Below are 15,455 nucleotides of genomic sequence, written 5' to 3'. Positions count from 1 at the left end.
TAGCTCTTAAATCTGCCAAGGCAAGACCCAGGTCACATCCCTGAACTAAAACTCACTTTGCTATGCCCCTGCCTGGGCTTTAGGCTCATTTCTTAACCTCGAATTTTGGTTTGCAATGAGACTCAAAGAACCTGGGCTCTAAGCCTCCATACCCAGGATGCCTTCAACTGCACCTAAGCAGGCAATTAGGGATAGGCTCCCCACCAACTAGAACCCAAATGTGGTGAATTAATGAAACCCCGTCCAAGCCCCCTAAATATACTTTCTAATTAAAATGAAGCCTAGTTTTATAACCCAGGTTAAATGGATTAAAAGATTAAGGACAAGAGAAAAAGCACTTTCTCCATCTCTCACAGTTCTGCCTCCAATTGTGCAGACCTCTAATGACTAGAGTAGGTGCTGTGAAGGCACCTAATTACCCAGGAATTATACCACCCCACCCGGAACCAATTTCAGGATCAGAGATCAGCTTCTCCCCAAACACAAAGCTGCTAATTAAGTTACATGAAAGTCCAACTAACAGGCAATTTGGTTGTGGCATTTGTCCACCTGAAAACAGACTTCCACATGAAGTATTTATGCTCTCAGTAGTAGCTATTCCTTGTGGACAGCACTATAACACCCTTGGGTAACTGTCATGAAAATGCATGACAGCAGAGACTCACCTCTAGGATTCAACTCCTTCTGGGGAAACAACAACAACAAAAGGACCCTCTGCCAAACTGAGGAATGGCCCACAGATCTACCTGGGCTGCATGCAGGTAAAGAGAAAGGAGGCCAACCCCTGAACTCAAACCGTGCTTCTTTAATTAGAATTTAGAAAGACATGACCACAGAAAAGGTTGTGTATACACAGGCATGTGCTGACGAATGCCTAAATCTTCCCTCTTAGTTTCTCAAAATTAACACATACACAGAGTCGCTCAGTGCTCACAATTTGTCATTTTCTTTGCATACGCTTCAACAAATACACAAAGGAAGAATTCAGAAAGATCATCCACTTTTTGCCTAGAAAATGCTCAGGATGCTCGTGCAGCTGAAATGGAGCTGTGACTGAGCACAAGCCAGGACCAAACAATTATTTGCTGTGAGCTTCGAAGTATGGGGGGCTTGGGGAGAGGGGAACAGAAGGGAAAGCAAGTGAATACTCAATAGGTCTCATAAGTTATCCCCGGCTACAAGTTAAATTGTGTGGTCATCCTGCCAAAACAACAGACACGACACGTAGGGATAAAGGCAGAGCATAGTGATGCAGCTGCCAGCCAGCTGATACAAGGATTCCTGCATGGTTCAGAAGGAACAGCACCCTGTCAGCACCCAGACCAAGACTCTGACCTCCAGACCTGGATAGAATACATTTCTATTGTTCCAGTTTGTGGTACTTCGTGACACTAGCCCTAGAAAATTAATACAGCACACTTGAACTTGGTTCCCTTTCTTCCTATCCTACTTATCCAGCCCCCTCAGCTGGCAAACGTTCCTACAGTAGCACACAGAAGGACCTCAGGGAATTCCCAGTTTAGATGGTTTAGTTGGGGAGTCCCCTCTCCCACATAACTACATGATAAGCCTTGTCCCAATGTTATTGCTTGTCTGTGGCTCCCAGCTGCCTACTCTGGGACCCAGCCTACCCTAGTACCATCCAAGTTCCTAACATCCTGAGTCACTGGGTGGGGCTGGGGGAGGAGGGAGACACAGATTGGAGAATACAGAAATCCCCTTTAGTGTGAATAGTTCCTGTATTGATTTGACCCACCCCAGTTTCTTAGAGTTCTTAGAACACGTCCAACTTTTACCTAATTAATATCCTTTTACACCCCAACATTCTCCTTACCTCATTCCCTCTTTCCTACACACAGCCTCAACTTTGCACATGCCACAGTAGACAGCCTGGGCATACATACTGCCCTGTATTTTGAGTGGCCACTCCCACTCAATAACTGAATCTTTTTTTTGTTATCAGGCCAATGTTTTCTGCCAGACATACTTTCTTTATAATAAATAGACTGCTTGAGAAAGGTTCTCAGTTCTCAGCTGGAAGCTACCGTGCCATAGCCTAACCCACCTGTTCACCAGTATGCCAAGGCATGCTGAACACCAGGCTCACACAAGGCCCTCACTGACACAACTGGATACCATATGAAGAGACTATGAAGGCATGCTTGGTCTGCTAAAGCCCTGAGACAGTGATGACAGGCAAGACTGAGTAACAACCCCTATCTCCTAATTTCTACCTACCATTTGACCTTACGAGATCACCTCTGCTTCTCATTATTTAATCATCAAGAAAAGTAATTTTGAAATGTGATCCCTTAGATGTCTCACCCTGGACCAACGCTCTTCAAGCTGGAGCCTGCATCAGATTCACCCAGAGGGTTCCTTAGCAGAGACAGCTGGGCCTCTCCCCTGGAGCTTCTGACTCAGTAAACCTGGGTGGGGTCTGAGAACTCAGCTGTCTGACAAGTTCCCAGGTAAAGCTGAGTCTGCAGGAAGGTCTACCCTCAAGAAGCACTGCCTTGGGTGGCTCGCTCCACACTTGGCCCCAGTCCCTCCCTTGTAAGGTGGTGGTGCTGCTGGCTTCTTACTGTCCAGCCCCTGCTCTTACTTGGGCAGAGCCCTGATTGTGGCAGTGACCACAACTCCCTTGTGACTAAACCCTGCTTTGAGGTTATCACTCAGTTTCCCCACTCCCTAGGCCAGTAAGGGGTCATGATGGGCAAAGATCCACGTGTGACCTGGGAGATACAAGGAGTGCATAGGGATGCTACTGAGAAAGAGGCACCAGACGGGTTATTTTAACCCGCCCTTCTGGATGAGGCCTGCAAATGTGAGCCCACTGAGCATAGCAAAACAAGCAGGTAGAGAGAAACCAGCTGAGTGAACCACACCAGAGCCACCCTGCCTCTAGCTGCCGGTTAGGTGACAAGATGCTTTCTTCATGGTTAGAGCTGGTTGATTCAGGGTTTTCTGTTCCTTACTGTTGAAAATTATCACAAAGCAAAAAAGCAAGCCAACAGGACAACTCATCTGCTCACACTACAGTGGGTTCCAAAGTCCTAGTGTACTTCTAAGCCAGGTTTAAATTTTCCAGATTATTTCAAGGACACAGCAGAACATTCACAAAGATTAAAATTTAGCAAAAGGGTAAAATTAAAGTTCAGATCCAACGCATGTTTCTAAACAGCCAGGCTCCGATTTTCCAGCAGTACACTGTCAGTATATCCAAGAGGGAAACAGTTTCCAATCTAGTTCCCTTTGCATTCAACACCAGGGTAGACATGTATACACAGAAAGAGGACACTATGTAATATGTCTGTTTTGTGCTTCCATAGATCTGTAACCTTACTTTACAATTTATGAACAACTTTTCTCATCTATAAAATAAGAAGATTATCATATATCCACCTGGCTATCTATGGATAATGCATTTGAGAATAATCTGTAAACCACAAGGTACAATACCACGGCAATTAAATCCAATTTAATGGGTTAACTGAATTTAGCATGGCCTGTTTTTGTTTGGCCCAGAAGACTTCGTCGACATTCCTACTGCACACACCTGTCTTAGCTATCCCTGGACAGCTGCTTAGATGGCAATGCAAGTAACTTTCACAACTGAGTCGCTAGTGTGGGAGGAACGACATGAGTTACCGTCCATGCACACTGCACGTGGTCAGCCTGGAGACTACACATGATGGCAGAGCTTTCACTGAACCTACTCTCCACCAACCACCTGCAAATGCAGTGGTGGGTACCTCAGAGCATCTCACAGGGTAGACCCGCTTCCTGTAGGAGAATGGTCTGGAGACTGAGAGGCACGCCACTCAGTCAGAAATTCTCTCTGAACAAAACAGAGTTGAGAGATGTGAAAAGTAGGAACAGCTCTCTGGACCTGTTTCTCAAACTGAAGGTTCACCTTAGACACATAAGCACATAAGGCCACCTTCTGGAGAACAGGAATAATCTTTAAATAACTGGAAATTCTCAACAATTTTTTTCTTAGTCTTATGTGTATGCATGTTTTGTCTGCATATGTCTCTGCATAAGTGTGTGCCTGGTACCTGCAGAGGCAAGAAGAGGGCCTGGGGTCGACTGGAACTGGACTTAAAGATGCTTATAAGCCACCATATGGGTGCTGGGAATCAAACCTAGGTTCCTCTGGAGGAGCAGCCAGAGATCTTAACTACAGCATCTGTGAAATACTGTCTAGACTACCTCAGTAATTATTTGTGACAACATTCTTTTCCTATGGCGTGTGTTGGGGTGGGGTGGCCAGACACTATTGCTCTCGAGTCAGATTTCGAATGTGCAAAACTCTTAACAGCAAACTAATAATTTGATAACAACTCATTTAAAGAGTAACGAGCTCCCAGGAGACCCCATTATCTTAATGTTGGTGTTTCCAGACAGAGAATGCTACCTCGGGAAATTATTTTAAGTATTAAAATCCCAAGCTGTGCTACTATCTTAAGCAACAAGAATCCTCGAACACCTTTGCAGAATTTATCAGTGCTGCTGCTGTGATGTCAGCGGGGCCGACTGGAACACGATATAGAGCAATTCAAATCCCAGTGCCCACCGCCTAACAGCAACCTCACACCACCAAAGCACGATCGATTGATCAATCGGTTCAGCCCTCGCTCTGCAGCTGTGATTTTCCAAAGACATTGAAATTTGGGCTCTGAAGGCTTAACAATGGCCCGCGTCCCCCTCACTCACAGCCGCTCCTTAGCTCCTGCCTCAGGTCACTTCTCAGAGTCCTTCCTACGTAGGCTACAATCCCAAGAGCTTGTCTGCCCGGGCTGCGCCTCTGCCTGGCTCTCTTTGCAGAATACTCATCTACTAAATGGGCTCCATGCAGTGATTCTGCAGCTGAACACTATGTCCTTAGCAGTAAGGGATCAGCCAGCCACAGAGGGGCAAGCGGAGCCTTTTAGTCTTGAGATAAGTCACTGCTCTAAAGGTAGCCCATCTGGAGGCAGGGCAGCAGGACTCCCACTGGACCCGGACCACTCACCACTTCCATACAAAGCCAACCTCTCCTGCTGCGATCCTACTGCTCCTGCAGGGGCCACTGACATTAAGGAAGGGGCTTGCCTATTTTTATTACAGAATAACATTCAATTCTTGAAGGATTAAAAAATTATTTGATATAGCACTACTGAAGGTTCAAATACTCAGTATAAACTCACAAGTGCACATAAAACTAACCACTGAAACAGTCTGTAGAAAGATGTATTTAAACAGCTAGAAACAGTAAGTGAAAGGCTGATAGTTCCAGTCATTTTTTTTAATTTCAATTAAAGATAATAACTATAAAAATGACTAAAACTTTGCTAAAAATTTCATGACATAGATTTTTAAATTTTTTTAAAGGATTTTGTGGTTAGAGAACAGTTTTAATATATACCACGAAGCCTGTTAAGCCTGAATTGTATTAAGAAAACATAAATTACAAGACTGATTATAAAGAAAATCCTCATATGTTAAAGCCATGAAGACCACGTCAAAATTCATTCACTTTGCGCCACTCTCTGTGCCCCAACCTGATGTACATTGACCGAGACCTGAGGAACAGATTTCCTGAAACATCTGACAATTGCAGTAGCTCAATTTGAAGTCACAACCTCTCACATACTAAAGCTGTAGCTTTACCAGCAATGACTGACTTCAGTCTTGGATATAGAGAACAGGTTAAACACAAATAACTGAGTTAAAAGACTAATGGTCAAACGCATGATCTTGCAATATAGTCTCTAGCAGCTCTTCAAGTTACTGAGCTGAACTGAGGAATCAATAGGAGTATTAGGTTGGCCCTTGGGTACCACAAAAGGCAATTTCCACAAGGAGCCAGCACCCTGTGTTAACACTAATGTCAGAGTGCTATATACAGCAGAGTTCAGGGAGGTAGCCAGAGTGAAGGGAGGGAGGAAGGAAGCGGCAGAGAGGACACACGCCATGTGGCTGAAGGGAAATGAGAACATGGGGAAAGACCCCGAACCACAAGTGACCTTCTCTGTGCCTGTGCCACACTTGGGAGTCAATAATGTGGCCCAAAAAAAAAGGCTTATCTCAAGAGGAAAAGGATTCATTCAACACGTCACTGGGATGGGAATATGAAGACCTGGCTGAAAAGGGACAGGAGGCTCTCTAAAGTTGAGCCTCACATCCAAGGCTGCTGGTCCTGAGAGGGTATGAAAGGTACAAAGGGGCCCTCCCCTTTCCTTTTCTCCCTCCTTCTTTCCCTCCCTCCCTTCTTCTTTCCCTCCCTCTCTCCCTTCCTCTCTTCCTCTTTCCCTCCCTCCCTCTCTCCCTCCCTCCCTCTCTCACCTTGTACCTTGCTGTATATAGCATTATAATAATCTAGTATTAGACCAGTGTGCTTGGAGCTTGAAGCTGAGGAAGAGCCCAAGAAAAGTCCAGGAGCTCATTTCAGGACACATTAGGTTTGAGGCATCTAAAGACGGCAGAAAGGTTTCAGTGGACACTGAGAGATCTAAGCAGAAGGCGTTTTTTCCATACACACACATACACACACACACGTGTATATATATGTATGTGTGTGTATGTATATATCTGTATATATACATACACACACACACACATACATACACACACGTATCAGAACAAGATAAAGGGTAAGTGGCTAGGGTGCACCTTGGTGATGGGGGGGTGGGGAGTGAGGGGGGGATGGAGAGCAAGAGAGATCGGAAATTGTCTTCTCTCATAGAGAAGAAGTGTAAAAGGACAGGAAAGGCCACTAAAGATGTCAGAGCAGGATGAAAGGAATGTCCACAATGGAACCCCAGGTGACAAGTAAGACTCTATCAAAAGTTGAACCTTTTTTCAGCTTTCTGAAGGTAAGCAGAGAGTGGTGAAAAGCATCTCCCTTCCCAGTAGGGCTTGGAGTTGAGGGATCTCCTCCAGACTCAATGGAAACTTCCCTCAAAATCCAGTTGCTTCTGCCAACCCTCAGCTGCTAAAAGGTCACCAGAGTCTTTGGTTTTCCAGCTCCCAGGATCAGGATCTGCCTTTAACTGACTGGCTTTAAACTACTTCAGCAATATGTTCTGCTGCTGTTCCTAGGCAGACACATTCTGAAAATCAAAAGGGACTTGGTATATAGCTCAGTGGTAGAGTACAGGCTGGGGTTCTATCCTCAGCATGGTACAATTTATCACTTACAAGGACCCTTTCATACACACTGTCCCTAGCCAGGCAGTGTTTGTGATTTCTAAAACTCTTTTTAAAGCTAAAATAACAACATTATTTATTCATTCCTTAGTAATTCTTAAAACTTTTCAGATCCTGTCAAATACTACTGTGCTCCAGAAAGGCTTATCAAAGAGATGTGTGCTAGAGAGCCAGCCCGGCTTCCCAGCACGCCTTCACTCAGGCAAGGGTTGGACTTGCTCTGGTTTGCTCACTCTCTTCACGAATTTCCCAAAGCAATCTTTCTTTCTTGGCAAAATAGATTGCTGCTGATATCTGAGAACACCCAAGGGAAAAGGAGGGATGGGGAGGAGAGAAGGAAGAGAGTTTTCAAATAGTGCTTTCCTGGCTCGCAACCAAATACAATTACAAATCGTTCACAGAAGATGAAGTCAAGATAACACAAACAAAATCGTCACCAAGGCCAATTACACTGACAGCTTCCTCAACTGGACTGTGAGGTAACAGGCAAGCCGCTCTGGAGGCCCCATAGCCCAGAATCAGCCATGTCCTGGTCAGGCCCCACCTCAGGCAGCCTTAGCGATGCATCTCTAATGATCCATGGCGGTATCAATCATGCTTTCTTATAGAGCAGACTGTTTCATGGTCAAGATTATTTCTCTAGTCTCGAGTTGAGTAGTAGCTGCTCAAGGACATCAGGGCAGAAGCATGCTTTTGTTGAACTGATAAAGGCAGCTCAATTGACTTTAAGTCCATCTACCATTAAAAGTTGGTATTATGGTGCAGTTCATTAAATTATTTTTTGAAAAACTATTGAAAGGCATAAAGAGATACTAACAACTTCATACATAATTAAGATTAACGATAATGGCACTAAACAGAAGGAAACCCTAGTGCTGGGCTGTGCCCCAGAGCATGAATACTCACATGAATTACTAGATAGGTAAACAAGAAGAGGCAAATCTATACAGAAAGAATTCTAAACGACTTGTGGTGGTGTATCCTAACTATGCAATAAATTTGCTTCACAGAATATGGAATGAAAGGAGGTAGTGAGGAGAGCTCATAGCAGGTAACCCTAATAGATAGCAAGATCAAGCCAGAATCAAAAGAGAAAGTGACATTGGCTTATCCCCTCCCTAGATGTGACAGAGTGGTAAGACAGCTTGTCTTTGGGGCCTTCCTCCTGGCATTCCAGGCGACTCAACTGTGAGAAAAATTACCAAACAATCTGAAACTCAAGGACATTAAACAAAATACCTAAACCCCTGGAAAAGTCATCAAAACTGAAGAAGCGCTGACAAACTGAGAACAAACAATGCCCAAGAAGACATGGCAGCTCAACTTCACACGGGATCCTGAGGTCTAAAGCCCAGGAGCCCAAGATCACACTCAAAAGCAGAGAGGGCCTTTGGCAGGTGAGGGACCTTAGAATTCCCACCTAGCTCTCAGACAGGCTGCAGATGCCTTACCCTGCAAAGGATCTCAGGGAAACATTAACAACATCCAAAGACCAGAACTTGGCTCATAGTAAGAGACCAGTATTGGCTTCATGGCGATAAATGCATCAGAGTACTAGGAAATGTTATCAGTGACAACAGGGCATCCTGGGTGACAATTATGCAAGCCCTCTCTCTGTATCTTTGTGCCTTTCTTATAAATTTTCATATATTCTAAAGCTAGTCTTGGTGCATCTGGGTTTTGGCTTTGGTTTTACAAGATGTGGTCCTATGTAGTTCAGTCGGGCTTCACACTGAGGATGTAGCCAAGGATGTCTTTGAACTCCTGATCCTCCTGTTTCTACCTCCCAAGTGCTTGGGTTACAAGCAAATGCTACCATGTCCAGTTCAAACATTTATTTTTAAAATCATGAGATATTAAACTGGTGTGAGGAAGTTTTAAAAATCAACTGAGCAGTGACAACTTTGCAGTAGCTTGTCAATGAGCAGTTCATACACGGGTCGGTGACTAATCTACCCATCACATAGCACTGCACTGAGGTAATTCTTAAAAACTCCAGAATCTGCATTCCTAGAAATGGACACAAAGAAGGCCCTCTAAGAGGAGCCTTCCACTTATGTCATAATATAATCTTCACACACCAGGAACAATCTCAACCCCTGAAAGCCGAAGAAAGAAAGAAAGAAAGAAAGAAAGAAAGAAAGAAAGAAAGAAAGAAAAGCAAAAAAAAAAAAAAACAGAGTTAGAAAGCAAGCAGGTTAAAAGCAAAGTGGCTGGCGACAAAAATAACAGCAAAATCCTGGAATGACTGCCACCAGCAGCATGAAGTACTGTCAGGCTGATCCAATAGCAAACCATGGCTACTGAGGGTGAAGGCTAACACGGAAGGGAAAGGTGTTTCTAGGGGAACAGAGCTCTAAATCTGTGGTGTTTGTATAACTGGGAACAGGCTAAAACACAAGTAAAGAGTATGGTACGTGAACTATAGCTCAAAAAAGTCACCACAAAGAAGAGTATGTAGTAACCATTCTTTCTAGGTTTGTTTTTGCTTTCCTTTAAGACAGAGTTGTCTCTCTAGGTGACCCTGACAGACCTTGAACTCACAGAAACAGGCTTGCCTCTGGCTCCCAAGTGCTAGGAGGCAGCAAACTTTTTTTTTTTTTTAATGAAATAAATGAAATAAAAAATGGATTTGACCTCTCTGTATTCTAGAACATCTGAATGTGAATAAGTTACTCCGTTCATGGAAAGAAGAGGAAAAGAAAAAAGAAAAAGAAAATGTAGTAAAATGCAAGCACTAAAGGTGAAACTTTACTGAAACTTTCATTTACTCTTTATAAGGAAATATACAGACTACATATGCATTGTGCATGCACATACTGACATACACATACATGTGCCATCTAATACCTTTAAGTTGATAGAAAACTGACAAACGGGCTTGTAAAATGGTTCAGCAGTTAAAACTGTCGCTTTAATTCACGACTACAAGAGTTCAGTCCCCAGGCCCCACACAGTGGTGGGAGAGAACACACCCTCTCAAGTTGTCCTCTAACCTCTACATACATGCCATGGTGATGGGTACATGCTGTCTGTCTGTCTGTCTCATATACCCAGTAAATGAATTAATAAATGTGATTTGAAAAAAGAAAACTGACAGAGAGAAACTGCCATGAACTGTGTGCGACAGTGCACATATCTGACCCCAGCACCCAGAGCGCAGAGACTTCTGAAGTTCAAGGCCAGCAACAGAACAAGTTCTAGACTGCCCAGGCTACATGGAATCCTATCTCCAAACTTAGAGAAAAAAATACTATTTCTAATTAAGAAAGAAAAGGTAGTGTGTATTACATGTACAAGACTCATGGTTTGATATCCAGCAAGACACCAAACGAAATAAATAAATTAATTAATTAATTAAAAACAAAACCAACTGGCAGGGAAAAAAACTTAATTCAGCTTTTTTTTTTTTTTTTTGAAACAGGGTTTTTCTATGTAGCCCTGGCTGTCCTGGAACTAGCTCTGTGGACAACAATAGCCTCAAACTCAAGAGATCCTCCTGTCTCTGTCTCCCTAGTGCTGGGATTAAAGGTGTATACCACCACTCCCAGGCTACTAATTCAGCATACTAATTACTGACTGCCACACTACACACAATACAAGGCAATGCAGGTCTTTTTTGGTATGTTATGTTCAGCACTGGGCACAGAGTGTGACCTCAGCAGATGTTTCTGAACATGAGGAAAGGCCTAAGTACACCATGGGAAAAGCAAGGCTGGGGTACAGTAAACAAGGGAGTTCTGCCAACAGCTTCGTTTTAAAGCAAAATCAAATTACCAACTAAAGAATGTAGACTACACAGAAGTCAGAGAGGATGGAACACTAGAGACTACATTAAGCACATTTCCAGACACATATGGAGGCTTCAGCTGTCTGGCCCGCAATGACTGCTCTTGCTCTCCTTACCTCTGTTCTTGAGAAGGCTCCTCCATATCCTCTTCAGAGTCACCCTGTAGTAAGAGAACATCCATTAATAGCCATTTCAAAGAAACGCAATCACCAAAAGGGTGATGAGCTACAGCAATGCCTACAAGTCAGTCAACAGAGCTTTACAATGCTGCCACAGTACTGGGGGCTGCCGAGATGGGTCAGTGGTTATAAGTGCTCACTGCTCTTCCAGAGGGCCCAAGTTTGCATCCCAGCACCCACCAGGCAACTCACAAGCACCTGTAACTCTACCTCCTGGGACTAAATGCCCACTGCTGGCCTCTGTGGGCACCATACATACATGTACATACTCACATACAGACACACAGACACAAATTAAAATAAAATCCTTTATTTCAAAAGGATGTTATAATGGCAATATAAATCCATAAACTGAGAAGTCGTCTCTTGAACACTCACGTTAAGTAAATAACCTATTGGTTTAAAAACAGAACCGAAACATAATTTCAAAACAAGTTAGATATCTTATCAAGAGCCTTTTTTAATATTTTAAATTGAGTCATATAAGATATAGTTGGAAACTATAACCCCCAAGTGCAGAAAACATTATTTGGCTGGACAAAGTGGTGTACCCCTTTAGTCACAGTACAGGAGGCATGGAGGCTGGTGCAGTTTAAGGTCATAATGGTACACAAAGTGAACTTGGGGCCAGCAAGACTATATAGTGAAACCCTGTCTCCAAAAATAAGGAAATAAATAAGTAACAATTATTTAAGAAAAGACATTGTTTAGCTCAGAATTCTATTAATGAATATGTGCTATACTTCAACATCAATAAAAAGGCTGCTGACTTTGTAAACTAAGTAAACACCATCCTCAAAAGCTCTTCCATGTATGTCAGGAGGAAAAGGCAATGGAAACATCAACAGTGTAGACAGAGCAAAGCCAAGTCCAGCTAAGTACCCACAGGGCCCAGACCAGGTAATGCCCAAGTGCATTACCCTTCCTGGAAGTTTCCAGACTCCTGACTCACCAGCTTCTTATTTCTGGCCCCTCTACTCCTGGTGCAGCTGACCCTCTGGCCTCTCCTCCTCTCTCTTCCCAGGGTCCTCTACACTACAACTTCAGCATGTTAGAGTCTAGAGAGATTGCTCAGTGGTTAAGAGCCATAACTGCTCTTCCAGAGAATCTGGAGTTTAGTTCCCAGCACCCACATCAGGAGCTCATAACTACCTATAATAACACCTGGCTTCCCAGTGCATCAGACAAATACACACACACACACACACACACACACACACACACACACACACACACACGGACAGACGGACGGACAAGTAAACAAACCTTTTAAAACACATACTTAGCACATTAACCCACTGAAACTACAAGGCCAAGACTGCTTCTGCTGCCCCACCTCTCAACCACACTGCAGATATTCCACCAATGCCCATCTTTCTTCAAGAGCAAGTCTCAAGCCTCAAAGACAAGCTTTGCTCTCCACTACACCAAGCCTACCAACCATTCATAGCAGTGACTCTGCCAGCATAGTGCATTGCTTACAACTTGGTCTTACTTCCAAATACCAGGACCTACACTGTCTCAAGCTACACTCCACAGTAAACATAGTGTCAGGAGTGCCTGCAGAGAAGCTTCTGATCTCTTTCAAGCCTTCCCCACTTTTGCTGAGGACACCATAACAATGCTTGACCTCTAGGTAAACCCTCCAACAGGAAATTCAGATCTGTCCACTCTCCTCCATTCTGCCCACTGGCACACCAGCAATACCCCGGGGCCTGCATGGCCATAACATACAGGGCTTTTGGCTATGCTGTGTTACTCCATCCTGCAAGCATCAATACAATACCAATCTTCCTGCACGTCCCTCCTTACCCCTCAGTGTATATGCCCCTTTTCAGTGTCCCTCCCTGCTCCATACTTGAGGATGACCCAAAGGCTGAGCCAAGAGGATGGAGAGTTTCCAGACCAGACTGGGCTACCAGTGGGACCCTGTCTCACAAAACAAAATGCTCCAAGAGCTCCTCAGTGTTCCAGAGCTATTACTCCAAACACTTTCAGGAAGGGTCCGCCCTGACACACCCGTACCTTCCCATCCCGACCAGCAGGCTCTGGTTGCCATTTAAAATGTCACAGTAGAAACTGAACTACATTGTCTACCATGAAATACTCAGGGTAGGGCCCCTTCTGGCCTTAGACCTTAAGTGACCCCTCTGTGAGACCCTGGCCTCTTCTCTCCATTCTTAGTTTAAGCACTTGAAGGCTGTCCCAGGCATTACAAGCTTCATCTGCTTAACAAAACCAAACTCTCAAAGAACAAGACCAAATCCACTCTATTTCCCCTACCCGCCCCATGCCCCAGGGCTCTTGCACTGGCCATTGCAATCACAAGCTGCTTTCAAGGACAGATTCAAGAAGGATCTTTTCAAAGCAGCACACAGGGACCGCTTTACTCAGTCAGGAGGGTCCATTCTGGCAGGTGTTTTGGTTTACTGTAACACCATCTGCACCTGAAACAGAGCTGGGCCAGCAGGCTTAGTGCAACCCAGCTGTCTCCGAGATGCTAATAGCTCTCAGGCTTTCTGAAAACTTCCAAGCAACTTTCTCTGAATCAAAATAGAACGTAAAATTACTTCCCTCTAACATACTAATTATCACCACCAAAGTACTTGTCAGATGATACTGAAACATAATATCTCAGCCAAAAGTGCTGGCCCTGTAGCTAAACACATCCCAGGTTCAAATCCTCCCCTGCCGCTTTCTTATTGCAGCAGGTGACTTATTTACCTGTAGCGGACCTCACTGTCTTTCAGGTATAAAACCAGGCAAAACACTTCACACTCTATAGGGTATGGGTATGAGTGAAGACCACATGGTTCACGCTCTATAGGGTATGGATATGAGTGAAGATCACATGGTTCACACTCTATAGGGTGTGGATATGAGTGAAGACCACATGGTACACACTCTATAGGGTATGGATGAGTGAAGACCACATGGCACTTAAATGATGCTGACAGTTCTCAACCCATGTTAGTCATTAGTTTTCAATATTGACAAAAAGAGACTAAGCCAAAAATAAACCTCTATGACAGAAAGCTTTCCAAATACTAGTTAATGATTCACTGACCAGAGTTGCAGGTATTACAGAACACCGTACCTGGGATTAAAAACAAACAAACAAACAAACAAACAAGCTTCATGCTCACTGTACCATTCTGGTTTAACTTTCGCCAATTTCTATTACCCATACCCTCAGATTTAAGAGTGGAGGAAATCAACAAGACATGGTATTTTTAAAGACAAAGTTTTCTTCTTTATCCCTAAGTTAGGAATGTTCAACTGTGCTATGCCCGTGTTTGGTCTTTGCTCAATGACTACACAGGCACCAGAGCCCTGAGTCGGGCTGGCCCACCCATCCCACCAAGGCCCCATGCTAGGCCTAGTGTCTTCATCTCTGCTCTTGGGCAGTCATGAGTGAGTCCAAGCAGACTGGGACCTGCCCCAAATATAGTTCTCGAAATAGGAGGACAGTGAACACTTAGGCATTCCGTCTGCCATCTTTAGGACTTGAGTAACTTCATCAATAAAAAAGTAGGGCCAGATATGACAACCTCCTCTCCTCCAAAGGCATCATGGGTGACTATTGAATGCCAACTATATAGGGACTATTGTAGCCACAGCAGAGCCCCTCAAACCTTAGTAGAGACAACAAGGCATACATGGTTATCAGAACGCTACAAGAAATTCAGAAAGGAGATGATGGCCACAGCATAGCAATCTAAGACTCAGAAAGGACCCAGTCATGAGGTGCCTGCACGCCAGAATCAACATCCATGGTTCACACCACAGACAACACACTGGGCTCAGCAGGCCCAGCACCAGCCTGGAGGGAGAGACCCAGAGGAGTGACAGAGAAAGAGACAAAGTCAGACTGCTGGAGACCCCAAAGGCCAGAGCAGGTCAAGGGAATATCACCCTATATACGTGAACCAGTAAGGTGCACTAAGCTTATCTTACACAAAGGAAGCTACCACTAGACAGCTAATAGAAAGGCCTGTGTGGTGTCTGTACTACTGCCAAATTAGATTCAGCGTACTAGATAATAAGGTTGGGGGGTGGTGTCTGTAACTCTAACAATAAAGTTAAATGGGTTTTTCTTTCCTTTCATTATGACTGATAAATAATTTTTTGCATTACTATACCAAATAATTTCATAAACTACATAAATAGGGCTGGGGGATATAATTCATTGGTACTAGTTGCCTAATGTGCACAAGGCTCCTGAGGCCCATCCTTAGAACACTAACACACACACACACACACACACACACACACACACACACACACACACA

At 44.1% G+C, this 15,455-nt stretch overlaps 1 protein-coding gene across 4 annotated transcripts in view; it reads right to left on the bottom strand.

Annotated features, from left to right (window-relative positions):
• The window catches only part of Tmem131l (transmembrane 131 like), a 133,858-nt gene that overhangs the window by 114,432 nt on the left and 3,971 nt on the right, over window positions 1–15,455 (bottom strand). For all 4 annotated transcript variants that reach the window (XM_028789460.1, XM_028789462.1, XM_028789461.1 and 1 more), the window contains exon 3: window positions 11,101–11,144. In XM_028789460.1, coding sequence (XP_028645293.1) covers window positions 11,101–11,144 — 44 coding nt within the window. The remainder of the gene's footprint in view (window positions 1–11,100; window positions 11,145–15,455) is intronic.

Source organism: Grammomys surdaster, unplaced genomic scaffold (genome assembly GCF_004785775.1).
Source record: "Grammomys surdaster isolate TR1022 unplaced genomic scaffold, NIH_TR_1.0 125834, whole genome shotgun sequence".
NCBI classification, from domain to species: domain Eukaryota; kingdom Metazoa; phylum Chordata; class Mammalia; order Rodentia; family Muridae; genus Grammomys; species Grammomys surdaster.
Note: the sequence above shows the minus strand (reverse complement) of the source record. Positions and strands in the feature narration are given on the sequence as shown.